The following is a 15,147-nucleotide window of genomic DNA, read 5'->3' as shown; positions in this document are numbered from 1 at the left end:
AGAAGACGGATCGATGTGGCCAGTGGTGGCCGCGTCATGGCTCGCCGCGGCTGCCAACTGAGCAAGACATTCTCGCAAACTAGAACGACGGTCGGATAAGTTTGTTGTGCTCCACTAAATAACTTGTGGCTTACTCTATGTAACCTATTTCTATATTGTGTTGCTACTTTTTTGTTTTGATGAATGTCTTAGATAATAAGACTGTAATAAATATATAGTGTATTAAATGAACACAAGTTGGAATGATAGTTTAATTTGTACGTTACTGTTATCTAACGCCCTAATTAATCTATTAAAAGAGGGCACAACAGTGGAGTGGAACAGACATTGCAGGACTGCTATTGTTTTGACATAACTAGAAAAAACTCGGCACCTAAGCTTGCAACTGGATACTTGAGAAGAATGGAGGATCGGGGCACATATCTTTGTGGAATATAATGTGATTAAGTTATGTCATAAATGACCACAATCGTTATGACACGGGTCCCGCGAGCACATCAGTTAAACCGGCAACGTCAGTACGCGAGTCTTTTGTAAACCTCTGCCTTTTGTCGCCGGACTCTGATTAATGTTGCTCTTTCCAACCCTTTACAACGGGGTTACTGCGCATCCCTGACAGCAAGGTCAACGTTATTATGACAGAATTATTCATTGCCTCATTATGAATTAATTTAATAACAAGGCGGAATCTTAAAGAATCTTGCTTGGGGATCGTAAAAAATTATTCTACTTGATTATGTAAATGGTGTTTTGTTCTGCAGGGTTTTCTTCTTCTATGTAAAATATCTTGCTTAAATAATTTATTATTACAGTATGTTTTTTTATCTTAAAATAAAAAAGCGTATTCCGTTTCCGTTTTTCTTTAAAATAAAAATGCTTAAATTGCTATAATTTCATTAGTAAAGAGATATTTTTATAAGAACTGTAGAGTAATGAAGCTAATGAGGTTATTTTCTCGTGTAACGTGGTATTCTATAAAAGGAAAAAAAACACTTAGCCTAAATTAAAACTAAGAGGAACGTCGGCGCAGAGCAGCGGCCGCGAGTGTATTTAATGTAAGAGAACACGATTCAGCGCGTCCATTCAACTAATGAGTCTACCTCAGACACACGCTTAGTTTTAAGGATTTGATGGCACAAATTTTTCATTTAAATCTCATAAAAAAAGAAGGCATTAGGGCTATTTTCTTTCAAAAGTTTTAAGCAATTTAAACTGATTAGAATATAATTTTGTTATTCAAATATATTTTTAAGTATTGTATCTAAGAATGACGAACATATTATAAATTTAGGTACGCATTTTTTTAATTTACTAAACCACCTATTATTTTAATAATCTTTAATTTTTGCTGCGATTCACAGTAGTAAAATAAAACAACCGTAATATTCAGTGTCACGATAAAACAAATTTGTTTCGATTTATGGTTAAAACAACAAAGATCAAGGGATTAGTATTCGTAATGTTTCTGGATTATGGAATAAACAATGTTTACCGTGTCGCAGTTCTCCGTCGGCACAGCTTGAGATAAAACCGAGTGAATGATGACGACGCAACTTAGACACGTATCAGCATAATATGTTGGTAATGTGATTCTTAAGAGCGCCGCGCCACAAACGCTGCCCTTCGCCTCGCTGCGGATTATAGCCTAAGCTCGATACCCAAATGAGCTATTTATGCACACTCAGTGGTCCCTTAAGTTAACATGAAGTCAAAATCCTACATTTTGATTTTTATGTGACGTAAAAAATTTGCAACAAGATAAAAGAATTTTGCAGATACATTTACTTTCATATATTTAAATCCTCTACAAAAAGCTGTATTTCGTTGTTATTAAATGTTCCTCTTCTTTACGTATTTTGTACTTATAGGTTTGGAAGTATTACTAACATTTCAGATGTGAATACAAATAGACAATTTGTGTTTGTAAATGCAAACCACCTCCGACCTGTCTATGCGGTCTAGTATTAGCGTCAATCCAATGAAATGCCGAGCAGTAATACTGGGAAATAGAGAATGTTACGTAACATACATTATACGTGTTTGACTTCCGTAATTTGTAACACCATTCTAATGTCTGTACTAATGCGATGCCTGTTTTATTTGCATTTAAATTTTCATATTATTTCCCACAAAGTATCATTGTTGGTTACCACCGCTTCAGCAAAATGTTACTTTTTTATTGTAATTTATTATTAAAATCAGGACATGTTTAGAGTTTAACTTATTTTATATATTGATAGTATGGTAAAATTATAGGACAATAAAGGCCTGTCTCACCACTTTCTTGTAAATTGTCTGATATGTATCAAACGTCTAAAATCTATGCGTGAATATCGGTGCTTATGGAAGAAGCTAATTCGTCAAAGCAACTTCTTTCCAATGACAACAGATAGATTAAGTACAGTAAGGAATCTTAGTTAATAATCAACAAAATTGCTTGAATCATTCCCTATTCGACTATCATAATTCTCATATTTTTCATACTGAACTCAAATGTACGAGCCATATGTAAATTAGTCATGATTGAAGCCGTCAAATAGTTCGAGAAATGTTTACAAACGTTTCGAGTGCGAGATTCAATTCAATTGGTTGCAGTTTAACAGTTCGTCATTTCCAGGAAATGTCGCTTCGTGCTCCGGAAATTTAACGGAGGTGCTCGCAATTTGTAGCACGATTTGAAAATTTACAGGAAACTAGGGAGCGTTTCCGAAAGAGATAAAAAGCAATATCTCATTCAATGAAGTTATGATTCTTTTCATTTTTATGAAAATGTTGGCATTACTTCACTGATTATTGATATATCTATATATAGACGTAAGTTGTACATGTGGTTCTTTTCTTAGTGTACTTATAAGAACTTTACATTACTCTTTATTATTTCACCGGTCGATCTGAACCATTTGGGCAATAGATATTGTTGTTGGTTGTCTACCGCTGTTTCGTTTAATAATATAAATAAAAGATAAAACTCATCTATATATCTATTTCAAATTAAGGCCATTAAACTCTCGTTTAGCATAATATATTGTGTCATTTGGCTCCGTTACCTTGTTTGTATGTGTCCTATTTCGGTCTTTGCCAAACAATTTTATATGTCGCCATAATTCTGCCCTTGTTCGTGGGAAAAAGACCACATGAACTTTGTGAAAATACAACAGGTAACAAAAATTTATCAAATTTCTTCAGTCAAACGCCAAGCAAATTGCTTACGGCACGCAATTTGATTTACGTCAGTTTGAACGAAGCGATTTTATTTGAAAAAGCTGAGCAGGTTAGTGATTTTGACATGATTTTTTTTAGCCTAATCTAAATTTTCTTTAGTCTTTTATCGGGTAGTAATTAGTGGTTTTTATAACACCAAAAAGTACATTTTGCTGAATTTCAAAATATAGTTGTATCTATTTAACTAGGTTCGTAAACACATAGGCTTGTTTGTTGTCTCTTCTGGTCTTTTACAGGTTTATGATAAAAAAAAATGTTGTGTAACCTTATTTAAATGTATTATTGTTATTTAATGAATTCAATTAATTTTTAGTAATGCAGGTAAAAGTTTATTCAATAAAAGCTATTTCCACGCTGCAAATTGTGTCATAAATACGAGGTTATATGAGAATCTTATCAACAAGGCTATCGGAATTTATCGGCCAGCAGACCGGTAGAAAATGTAATTTCATATTCAAGCAATTTGTGAATTGTGAATTTCTGAATATATATATAGAAGTATTTGCTTCTGAGATTCGTAACTTAATGGTTCTAAAATACAATTCCTATGTAACGAAATTTTATAATAAATTTTAACTTAAACTTTAATTTTTTATAATTTATTAACAAATATCGAGCGTATCTATATCTAAAAGACCGGAAACTAATCTGTAGTTCTTTAAGAGTTGCGGATATCCATAGGCGACAATGACCATCTCGGTGTTCCTGCTGCTCACTTGTCTCCTTCTTTTTTTTTAAATGGACTACCAGACTACCGCTGTTGAAAAAATTGTAGTAGAGTATTTTTTTAATACTTGTCAATATTCAACAATACCAGGATAAAAAAAAATATTTTGGTCCTGATTTCACGAAGAAAAACACTCGTTAGTATCTTTTTTATATTTTTGAGTGAAATCATTGAATTCTAAATACAAGAAATGTTATAAGAACGTGTCGATAGCATTATTAAGTAGTAGAGTATCAAAAGCGGGGCGCAACAAACCTAAGTCCGGGATTACCTTCAGGGGCTTCTCACTGCAAATTGAATGAACGCAAGAATTTCTTCGCGGCCCAAAATAATACTACAAAAATAGCCTACGCAGTCTCGACTAGAGGGAGGATATGAAACGGCTGCCTGTAACGGTGTGGGACGACCCTTTTATATCATGCGAACTCAATGTCGACATCGCAAACATTTAATCAAAATGTTACATAAAAATTGATATAAAAAGCGTATCTTCAGATTTACGACATTCACACGCTACTCAGAAAGTTTGCGCTGAGGATGTCGTGTCGTGCTGTTTGAATAAGTTGACAAATGAGCTTGACGCCACTTACAAATATATATATCACGCGACTAAAGTATTCCGATGGCAAATCCGTGTTACCGTACGTACCGTAGGAAAAATGAATGATACATTGGTATGTATGCCCTCATTTTTCCTGCTGTTATGGTGTGGGTACTATAAAATATTATATAATATCATGCAAATATTCTAATGGCGTTTACCATATTATAATCCCAAAAGACAGTCAAGTCAGATTAGTCTGAAATGGAAGAAAGAAAAATAGGCTTGAATTTGTGTGGATTGTAGACCAAAGGTCAATTTGGGTCCATACGCCACACCAGTTTTTTTTTTTAACGATAGTTTTTAGTTACTATGTTACTTTATTAATTTTACATTCATAGTATCGTTCATCTATTGATTTTCAATTTCTGTATAGATAGATACAAAGTTAGGTAATTTTCAACAAAGTGAACATTTGGAAATGTCCGCTCGAACCATTAAATCCACGTTTGTTCGCCTTCACTTAAATATTCCCATAAAAAGTAATGGCCGCAAAAGCAATAAATTTTGAAGAGAAATTTAAATTTGCGTCATTCGTAAAATGTGATATTTGCACTTATATTTTTTAAGATAATGTATCTGAACATTGATTACTACATTGTTGGTCAAAGTAGGTTGATAGGGATAGCACCTATCTTTCCAGGAACGTACTCACAATAGATATTAGTGTAAATAAGTGTGAGAGGGGCGCAAATTATTGACATAGAGAAACGCAGTCTCTAGCAACACTAGAGAAGGCCTACTGGAGGCTTTTAGTAAACAAAAATACGAATGCAATTAAAAATATTGCATTACCAACATTTTCCTCTATCGCGAACCTCAGTACATCGCAACACTTAAAAAGAAAAAAAAAATGGAAAAAAGTGTAAATGCTTTAGGCGGCAGTATTTAAAGTGAGTGAACCACTCGTACGTGTTTGTGTGGCATCGTCTGTGCGGGCGGCTCTAGTTTACATTACACTATGAACAATAGGCGCATACGAGTACACTTATGCGCGGAACTTAGCTAACATTGCAAAGCTTGGAGGCAAAAATACTGAAAGTATTGAATGTTTGCTGCGACATTCAAATGAAGCGATAAACCGCTTTTGAGCTCTAAAATCCTTAACTCGAGAGAGATTGTGATTACTATTTTTTTAATGGTAGGAAAATGCCCTTTTAGGACAAGAGCGGCTTATGTTATGTCTCCATAACCTAATAAAGCATTGTAGGTTTTATGTATAGATCTTTGTAGAACGTTTCCAGTTAAACGGGGTTGAAGTTACAGAGTAATTTGCGGAACAATTTCCTAGCAAAGCAATTACCCGCTGCTCCCTCACTAGGGATCAAAGACTAATGGGCCCCGTACGTGCTGCTCCTGACTATTGTTAAACGGATACGATATTATTGATTTACAGCCTGTCAAAACGATGTGTCCGTTTGTTCCTAAAATTACTAATCTAATATATTATAATTTAATAAGATTTTTCTGGTAAAAATACCCAGATAAATATTTATGATGCTGTCCAATGCACTTTAGAGCTTTCGTTGGCTTATATCTTAATATTTCGGCGAAGTCAAGAAATAATTCATGATGAAAGATGCACATCAAAAACAATATTTCTCTCTACGAAGCAGGTCGCAATAATATTCAATTAATAGGAAACAATTCTAAACATCTTAGAACACTTTGAACGTCTCTGATAGAAGTTTGATTGCGATAAAGGAGAGGCAAACTCGTCCAAAGCTATGAGCTCACGACAACTTAACAGGGTACGTCCGATTTTGCTGCGTAATTATTTGGTTAACTGATTGCTATTGTTCTTACATACTTTGACTTATGATTAATGCCATGGACCTTGTTATTTATTGTTGGGATAAAAATATGAGAATTATACAACAAATTTTCGAACTTAAAATAGGTTTCCTACTACTTTGGAAGTTTACATATAACTTTGTGAATTCAGCGGCCTCTCAGTGTAAGGTGTCATACCAAATAATCGCTAAGGGTCCTTCTTCGTAAGCTTTGAAAGACGAGTACGACGGTAATGCATTAAAATAATAATAAATAATTACACTAGTTGACAGCACAGCTGCCGTAAAAATAATTAAAAATTGGACTTTTGGTTTCCGATATAGCTACATAAAGTTGCGCATTAAAAATATTTTAAAAGAAGTGGGACAGTAAAGGAACGGCAATGTTATTCCCGGCGGGCATCTGTCGTGTGCAGGCAGGGGTAAGCGACGCGGAATGTCGGTAGCAAACGCCGCACCGCCTGCGTTCGTAAGACCTTAATTTATGCCCACCAGGTCACTGCGGCACCGACTATACGCAAATCATATATCAACTCACACGGATTTAAAAATAGTGCATGAAAAAATATTTGTACAGCATGAAAATTTTATAATTTCAGCGTCAAAATGTCTATTAAAGTACAATTTTCTCTCATACTTTGTTAAACACAAAACTTTTTCAACGTTTTATTTCTTAAATAAAACCACACAAAGTTGGTAACGATAAACTAAAGTTAAATCTATACATTTTTAATAGAATAATAACGATATCGTATCGTAAAGTTTCTCTTCTAAATTTGACACTGGGGTCTCACTATCTTAAACTTACGCCTCGTTGCCTCCGTCTCCAATATAAGCACGCCGTTCCGGTAATACAAAGTAACGGAACTTTGTACAAAGGAAAATTTAAGGCTAAATGTGTTTTTATATAAAAATCTATTTATAAAATAATTATCAATATTCGCTAAGTTGATGTTAAATATCTTAAAATCGAATAAATAATGCACATTTCGTTTGTAACAACGCGAAATAGATAGATTAGAGTTTTCCATTTGGCTTGGATTTGACAAGATTAATACTTTTAAAAATTCATCGTTTATTACGGTAAAATAAAAAAACCAAATACTATAAGAAATTATAATAACACTTTTTTATAATCGAACTACAACTTATATTCGGTATAAAAATGTTTAAGGCGACGTTTCCGTTCATGATAAATCACGACTATTTATTTTACTTGTGGAAAAATAAAGTTAGAAACGAGAACCTTCTAATCGGCAGTAAGTATGAAGTTCTATAGTACGCCTTCAAAGTTACTTTGTAAGAAATGTTCAATGACCTCACTCATAAAAAATCAATAGAAGCTTAATTTTCATTACGCAATTTGTATTTCGCTTATTTTAACATAAATGAAGTCAAGTTTGATTCAGTTCAAAATGTATTCAAACGGTGGAAACGAAATTATTGCTCATTGGCGGCTAACGAAATATTGGTTAGTGAGGCCATTTATTACGTCTGATCTATTGAAATTTATGTTTCGTATTTCAATATAATTTAACGTAATATTCAAATTATATGTCAATAAAGAAAACCATGAATTAGACTTAAAAATTACGAAATGTATTTTTACTGATAATTTAAAAATAGGAACTAACTGCTTGATACTCTAATCCGTAAGAATTTCCTAGACAATTTAACCAATTTCCTCTGTTTCTAGTTATAAACAACGATGTCTGAAAACGATTAAAACTTTCACAAATTTATATGAGTCACATTCTTTTTAAAAGTATTCTTATTTTATTTTAATGTGAATAGATATTAAGGATGGATGCCTTTACGCGTAAAGTATGAACATCTAAAATACAAGAACGTCTTACGACACCTCTAATGTTCGTGAATAAATGAGAACAAGATTGTCGGCGTAGGTGAGCTTTTCCCTGTTATAGGGAGGTGAGGGAGGAGGTACATTTATGAAGCCGTGGGTTGCCGCAACAGAGGTGTTTTGACGGAAGTCAGAATTTACGGCCGACTGTGTTCAAAGCCGTAACCATTGAATATTGCAACCGGCACCACAAACTGACACACCTCTCAAATTCTGAACGCTGTCGAATAATAATGAATATGTGTTATAACTAAGATACGCATTACACAGTCACCTTTATCAAGATGAGAAGATGTTAAATGAGAATTTAGAGAAATGGAAAAACGAACAGTTACGATAAAAGCTTCATTCGCACAAATGTTTGGTAAGCAAATAACGTAATGAATGGCCAATTCGTTTAGCATGCGGACCGCTTCATTAGCTAATAAGTAGGTTCGCATTCATTCGGTGTCTACGCTTACATTTTATTTGGTGCGAAATAACTAAAATATTCACTGAAAATTACGTGATGTTCTTATTCATGATTACATATTGTTAATTTCTTAGGAGAAAACATGTTAAGTATGTGTACAGTAGCTTCTATTCATCAGTAAGACAGTTTTACGATGCAATCACTCAAATGTTGACACAAAACCCATACCAGGAACATTCTCGAATCCAGTCTGTGGCAGTATAACAAATTTATTACACGTAAAAACGGCCTTAAATGTAGCACAAAGAAAAAGATTTATGTCCAAGTCAAAATGATTGTAATCGTAAAGGCGTGCGTCAATATTATGAACAATTACGCGGGGCTCAAATAAAATTAATTCGTTTATAGGTTGAGGTATTTCCAAATATTTTATTATTTGATACAACAAAATCTGAAATAATCGTGATGAATATCAGATATAAGTCACGAAGTGGGGCGATCCTGTGGAAGCGAGGCGAGGGTTGCCTTTGTTGGCTTCCTTTGTTTGTTGTCACACTAAGTTCGGTAATAACGTTCGAGCATTAAAATTCGGGTCAGGTTGTTGACTCAAATTTATGAGGGCCTTATAAATTACTAGCCTTTATTTAGCGTTTATATTAAAATGCCCAATAGACCTATTTGAATACTTCTCACAATTTCTTTTAATATTTTTCTTATAAAATTATTTATAAGGAAAGCAAAATAAAAAAACCCAATTTATTTCAAGTTCCATACATTCCAATAATTTTTTTCTGGCTTCACAGTATAGAGCTACAGATTTAGTTTGATTTTTTTCTTTTCGGTAGTAAAAGAAGAAGGAAAACAGTAATTGTTAGATGCCATTATCCTTTTTCCAAAAGAAACCTAGTTAAGTACATTTGGCGAAAATACGCTTTTTTGTATTACAAAATTCTTATCGGTCGAGTCGATCTATTTTACTACATACAAATAGTTTGACGCAAATCCCGGCCGTGTAGAGTCGTATAGAGTTACAATATTAAATTTCAAACAATCGAAACCTTAGAAACATCAGATAGCTCACCAATAAATGTAATGTCCTTTGATTCTTCCAGTGTAGTAACATAAAACTACTAAACCGAGTTAAAATGTGCCTTCAAACTTTCTCTAATACGCGAATTGTAATTGCCATTTCCATGGATTGCCTGGATTCGATTGTGATTAAAATAATTAAGTATATAATAAACTGCCGAGAGATAACTAAATTACAACTAAACTTTGATCAATCAAAATCTAGTTAATGTTAATAAAAAAATTCCAAAATTAAGCACCTAGGAATTTTAAAATAATATATTGTGACAAAACCAGTGTGTCAGTTTTCTAACTCACTATCGATTTTCTAAAGAAATCGATTAAAATCTATCACATATATTTTAATCAATGTAAAGCAATATACCATGTGAAGGCCCCTAGCGTCTACACTACACATCTTTGGTTGAAAGTAAGTTGGTTATTAGTAAATCATCATATTTTCGACCACGGAATTTGTAGTACTCCGTACACGCCTTTTCCAAGCTTCCTGTATATTCCGTTTGCTTATGTTAACTTGGACGTCTTTTTCTTCGTAATTAATACAATCATTTTTTTTTATTACAGAGAATTCACACATAATATAATATAAAACAAAATATCAAACAAATATGATATGTACGTAGCTTCTCAATTAAACGCACAAATATTGGGCGTTCGTGACTCACTAGAGTATCTTTGCAATGTTCGCAAAACAATAGCGCTGCCATTTCAAGATATAAATTAAGGAAATTGAAATGTGGAAGGACGTTTCATTTTGTGATGTTTGTTTTTTTTACAGTTTCATAAAAATTGTTAGACAATGGAAATATGAAATCTTTGTATACATATAAAAGCCTTAAGGCTTAATGGTAGGTATATCTCAGGATCATTTCAAGTTACTGCAGTTGGTATTTAATATTACTAATATTGTAAATGCGAAGATTTGCATGGATGGATGGATCTTTGTTACTAGATATCTCTAGAGCGGCGAAACGGATCTCGAGGAAATTTGGCATAAACGTTGAATACAGTGCGGAAGGACACATAGGCTAGCTACACTCCTGGAAATGTATACGGCTCCCGTGGGATACATTTGATTATCATATTTACTCCATAACTGAGCAACGGTACGACATATCTTATTGAAATTTGGTAAAACATAGTCGCAAATAACATAAAGAACTCTGCGCGTACAAAATGCACGGGCAAAAGCTACCGATATATAATTTAGGTAAATTGAATTTAAGTTTTAAATCTAGTGTTTTAGTTATATCGATCAAGTTAAAAAGTTAAGAGATTTCGGTTTTATTTTACATTTTATGAAATAAACATTGAAACCGTATTGAATTCGAAACTAACTTTGGATCTAAAGTATTAACTTTATACTATCTTCACAATGTCGTTCGTACTACATTGCGGTTCGTTAAATGTTATGACATCACGTGTTATAAAATTCGAAGTACTGAGAAAATGGTAGCGAAAATATCTACTTCTAAACTAACAGTAGTATTAAACAAAGTAAGTATGTATAAGAATAGTTTTATTCATTTTTATTTTTTATAAAGTTACATCCTCGCCTAGGTTCATACACTAATTAAATTATTATTTAGGTTATAAAACATGACAAGTGCTGTTCAAATCAACTTAAGCAGATGCAAACTTAAAGGAGATGTAAGGAAAGGTTTCATGTTCAAGTCTTCTGCCGGTGTACCTTGATATTATATGTATTTTGACTACACTAGACTTTGTAGATTATTTAAGGTAGCAGTAGAATCTACCTTAAATGGAATAGATTTATTTAATTTTACAATTTTGCAGTTGTTACTCACCTGCGGCCCGGGCCTCCTTGCAAGCAAGCACCATACTGTGGCGAACGTCGGGGTTGTCGTCAGCGATGGTCTCGCCGACCGCGACGAAACGCTCTACAGCGCAGCACACCGCGGCGCCCACTCGTTGCACCGCCGCGCCGCCAGCAGCCTCACCGCGTGTCGCCACCAGGCTACTGATCTGAGACAACATTTGCCTTTATTAAAAAGAAAACTAAACATTTCCAATAACTTAATATTTTAAAAAGGTAAAGTACGATTGTCCACAAAAGCCAGTGTACCTTCTTGTAAAATACTCTCAAATTGATAAAGGCATGAACTTACAAAGTAATGTTGTATAAAGTCAAATCCATCTTGTATCAACTACCTTCCGTCCACTGATTTGTTTTCTTTTTATAATCTACCGCTGATACTAGTGCAATTCTTTGACTTTAAACTATACCGTACTCACTATACTGGAGTATAAGTCTAGTAAACGAGGCTTTTTTATTTAACCGGACTGCAGACACACCTGCTGTTCCTGCAACTTGGTTTACGGGCGACCGTTACTTAATTTTTTTTATATTTAACTACGTTAATATAGTTAAAAACTTTTATTTATACTATTGAACTCTGTATTCGAACTCTGTTGTCGAAAAAACACATTGACTTTGGCCTAGTCACCCCTAACTCTTAGGGTAGGCTCCGAGCCCCTCGGTGGGGACCTATTGTGAGCATCAGCTCACAATAGGTCCCCACCCATCATCAGATGATGATAAGTTGTGACTTGACACACACACGCAAATTAATTAAATTGAACTGACCTCATAAATAATCTCAATTAGTATGTCGCGGAATTATAACAATTGAAAAAACATCTTTGTTTATTATTAACAAATTATATTTGTAAAAAAATATATATTACCTTTACTTAAGCGACTAAATTAGGGGAATCGCTTGCATCTTCTTTCATAAAAAGTTACTTAGGAATATTGTAAATAAGACTATAGCCGTGCGTAATATTTTTCTATTTAATCTTATATTAGCACAGTATTTAAAGACCGACGACTTTCACAATTGATCGCATTACAAAGACCGAGTTATTCTTGGAAGCATGTCAACTAGCCTTTTATCATACTATAAGTGTTGACATACTTAATTTTTTGCACTTTTTAAGTTACTTATGAATAATTTATTAGCATTATGTAAAATTTCTTAGATCATTTATCTTATAGGCAACCTTATAAAAGTTTTAATAAATAGTGCAAGAGCGACGTCCACCTGATGCTACTTAATAGATCTTTTTTCTTTATACATTGTCATGTTTTGGAATAAAATATATAAGCTGCATAGGCTTTGGTAAATTTTCGTTAACTGTGTTTTGATCTTCTTTTATTTAGTAAAATGTAGCAATAAAATAAAAGAAACAAGTCACTACAATTTGTGGAAAATGCTAGCATTAACTCATATCGTTATAGTTCTTTCTAACTAAATTATGTAGACAATGATGAAATGTGTGAAGATTTTCGTAGAAAGTATTTCATGTAAATATTTATGACTGCTACGTTTCCCGTTCGTGCCGTAACAATAAATGTACAGGCAATTGGATTTAGAGCATCCAATCTAAACGAGATTGCAGTACGTGCTTTCCCTTTCTCTTCTATTCCGTGTGTATCGTATCTCTAAAATAAACACCATTTTCTAAAACATAAGTTTTGATACAAAAAAAATAATTAACTATCACCATCTGATCCAAACATTCGATATGAACACATAACTAACTATTAACAAAATATTTTATCTTTGTAGTATTCTATTTTTAATGCTTAAAGATTAGACAAGGATCAACGTAACATCTGATTTTTGGTTTGCCTATAAACGTAATATAAAAATATATTTCTAAATAAGGGTTTCGGTGCTTTGTGAAAAAACCTTGTCTTCTTAACTTTTTTCGAATTTAAAATAAGACACTATATTATATTGGACACGTGATAAAATTGGATTGTCTGTGTGTAATATACAGACAATGTGTATATGGGAGCTGGCACATTTAGGTAAGCTACTTACTGACCGAGTCGAAGTAAACCATATAATTTGTTAAATTTCCTTACTAATTAAATATTTGATCTTTAACTTGTAGTCAAAGTGTAAATAAAAATTATTTTACGTATTTACTTAACGTTATTAACGACATAACTTACAACTGATAAAGTTACAAAGTATCTAGTACCCTGGTATGTTATGAAGTTACGATCTAGATTGCATTATTTTTCAAAACTTTTTAAATAATTTGTACTTAGATATTTTATATTCAGAAATATTTTTGCGTATTTGTACCGTTTTTACTTGTTTTAATTGAAAAATATCGAATGATGTTTATGTTACAACTCAGTTTTAAAATACGTTGATCATGAAAGACGCCGCTAAACTTAACAGTGAGGGTCACCGCGTGTTCCGATCGAAGTCGATCTATCACGCGATCTTCTTCTACGCCTGAGGCACTTGTTGCGTTTTATTTTGATTATATTCATTGTGATCGTGCAGAGAAGTATTGATATGAATATAATTCGAATTGGCGGTACGTCCTCTCTACAAACGTACCTGGGGCTCCCGGCGCGCGTACTCATCGTCATCGGAGAGCGTGTCCATATCGGACGAGCGCGCGTCGAGTGTGCGAGCGGTGATCGCGCGTGTAGGACGCGCTAACGCTAGCGCGGGCGCGGACGCGCACGTGCCGAGTGGGCCGAGTGTCGCTGCGGCGCCGCGCCGCCCCGCCGCCCCGCTCGCGTCCGACGCGGCACTGCCGCTGTCGACCCGGCCATCGATCCGCGACCGCCCGCCCGCGCTCCGCACACACACCGCACCGACTACACGTGGCCGCCCGCCCCGACACTTACGCAAACTCGAACTTAGCATCACTCTTTTGTACCTCAGTCTTCCATGACCTCACTTAATAATACTACGGACATGCCCTAACTTAATATAAGAACTTATGTCCTACAGTTCTGTATTGGAAAATAACAATTCTCGGATGGGAAGCTAACGAGGTTCAAAAAAAGCGCCATCACAGAGCGTACTCACTGCGATTGCGCAATGAATAAGCAACAGATAGTCGTCGGGCGGGAAACTTCGGCGTCATGTGACGCAAAACGCCACTGCGACGTCGCGAGCCAGCGATTGCACGAATCCCAAAATAATAATACGACTTTGAATACGGCGTAAAAGTCAGCGAATCATTGACGACGTCAGCGGATTAGCGCGATGCAGCTACAACATGTAGAGCGTCACGGGCGCAGCGAGCGACTCGCGCCGCTGCGCTCTGTGCCGCCGGCGGATGATTGCAAGTGTGTATAGCATACCTGTCTGATGAGTGGGAGTAGCGTTTTCTCGATGGTGCGCGTCTTTATCTGAGAGAAGTCGAGTTCTGGCGAGCCGGCGGCCGCCATGGCTGGCGCGGGCGCGACTGCGCGGGCGTCGAGCGTGGAGCGCGCGTGCGCCGCTGCGGCCGCGTCACGCGCCGCGCCGCCCGCCCGCCGTAAACACGAGCTTGCGTGTTAACGCATACTCTTGCGGGAATATAAAACTACAGCTTTATGTGTTTTATTTTGTTTTGATTGCGAATGCCAATTATTTAAGTACACATGGATGTTTTAACCTA

At 35.0% G+C, this 15,147-nt stretch overlaps 1 protein-coding gene and 1 long non-coding RNA gene across 3 annotated transcripts in view; one reads left to right on the top strand and one right to left on the bottom strand.

Moving 5' to 3' along the window:
* Positions 1 to 14,935, bottom strand: part of alpha-Catr (alpha-catenin related) — a 55,545-nt gene extending 40,610 nt beyond the window's left edge. For both annotated transcript variants that reach the window (XM_013321951.1, XM_013321952.1), the window contains exons 1-2: positions 14,849 to 14,935; positions 11,514 to 11,691 (exon numbers count right to left, since the gene is read on the bottom strand). In XM_013321951.1, coding sequence (XP_013177405.1) covers positions 11,514 to 11,691; positions 14,849 to 14,935 — 265 coding nt within the window. The remainder of the gene's footprint in view (positions 1 to 11,513; positions 11,692 to 14,848) is intronic.
* LOC106124923 (uncharacterized) lies at positions 10,365 to 11,568 on the top strand. Its single transcript, XR_001228228.1, has 3 exons — positions 10,365 to 10,553; positions 10,658 to 10,811; positions 11,503 to 11,568. It is a non-coding gene; the product is annotated as an uncharacterized LOC106124923 (long non-coding RNA).
* Positions 14,936 to 15,147: the final 212 nt, after the last annotated feature.

This window comes from Papilio xuthus, unplaced genomic scaffold (genome assembly GCF_000836235.2).
Source record: "Papilio xuthus unplaced genomic scaffold, Pxut_1.1 DF825946.1, whole genome shotgun sequence".
Taxonomy (NCBI): Eukaryota; Metazoa; Arthropoda; class Insecta; order Lepidoptera; family Papilionidae; genus Papilio; species Papilio xuthus.
This window is presented reverse-complemented; position numbering and strand designations above follow the sequence as displayed.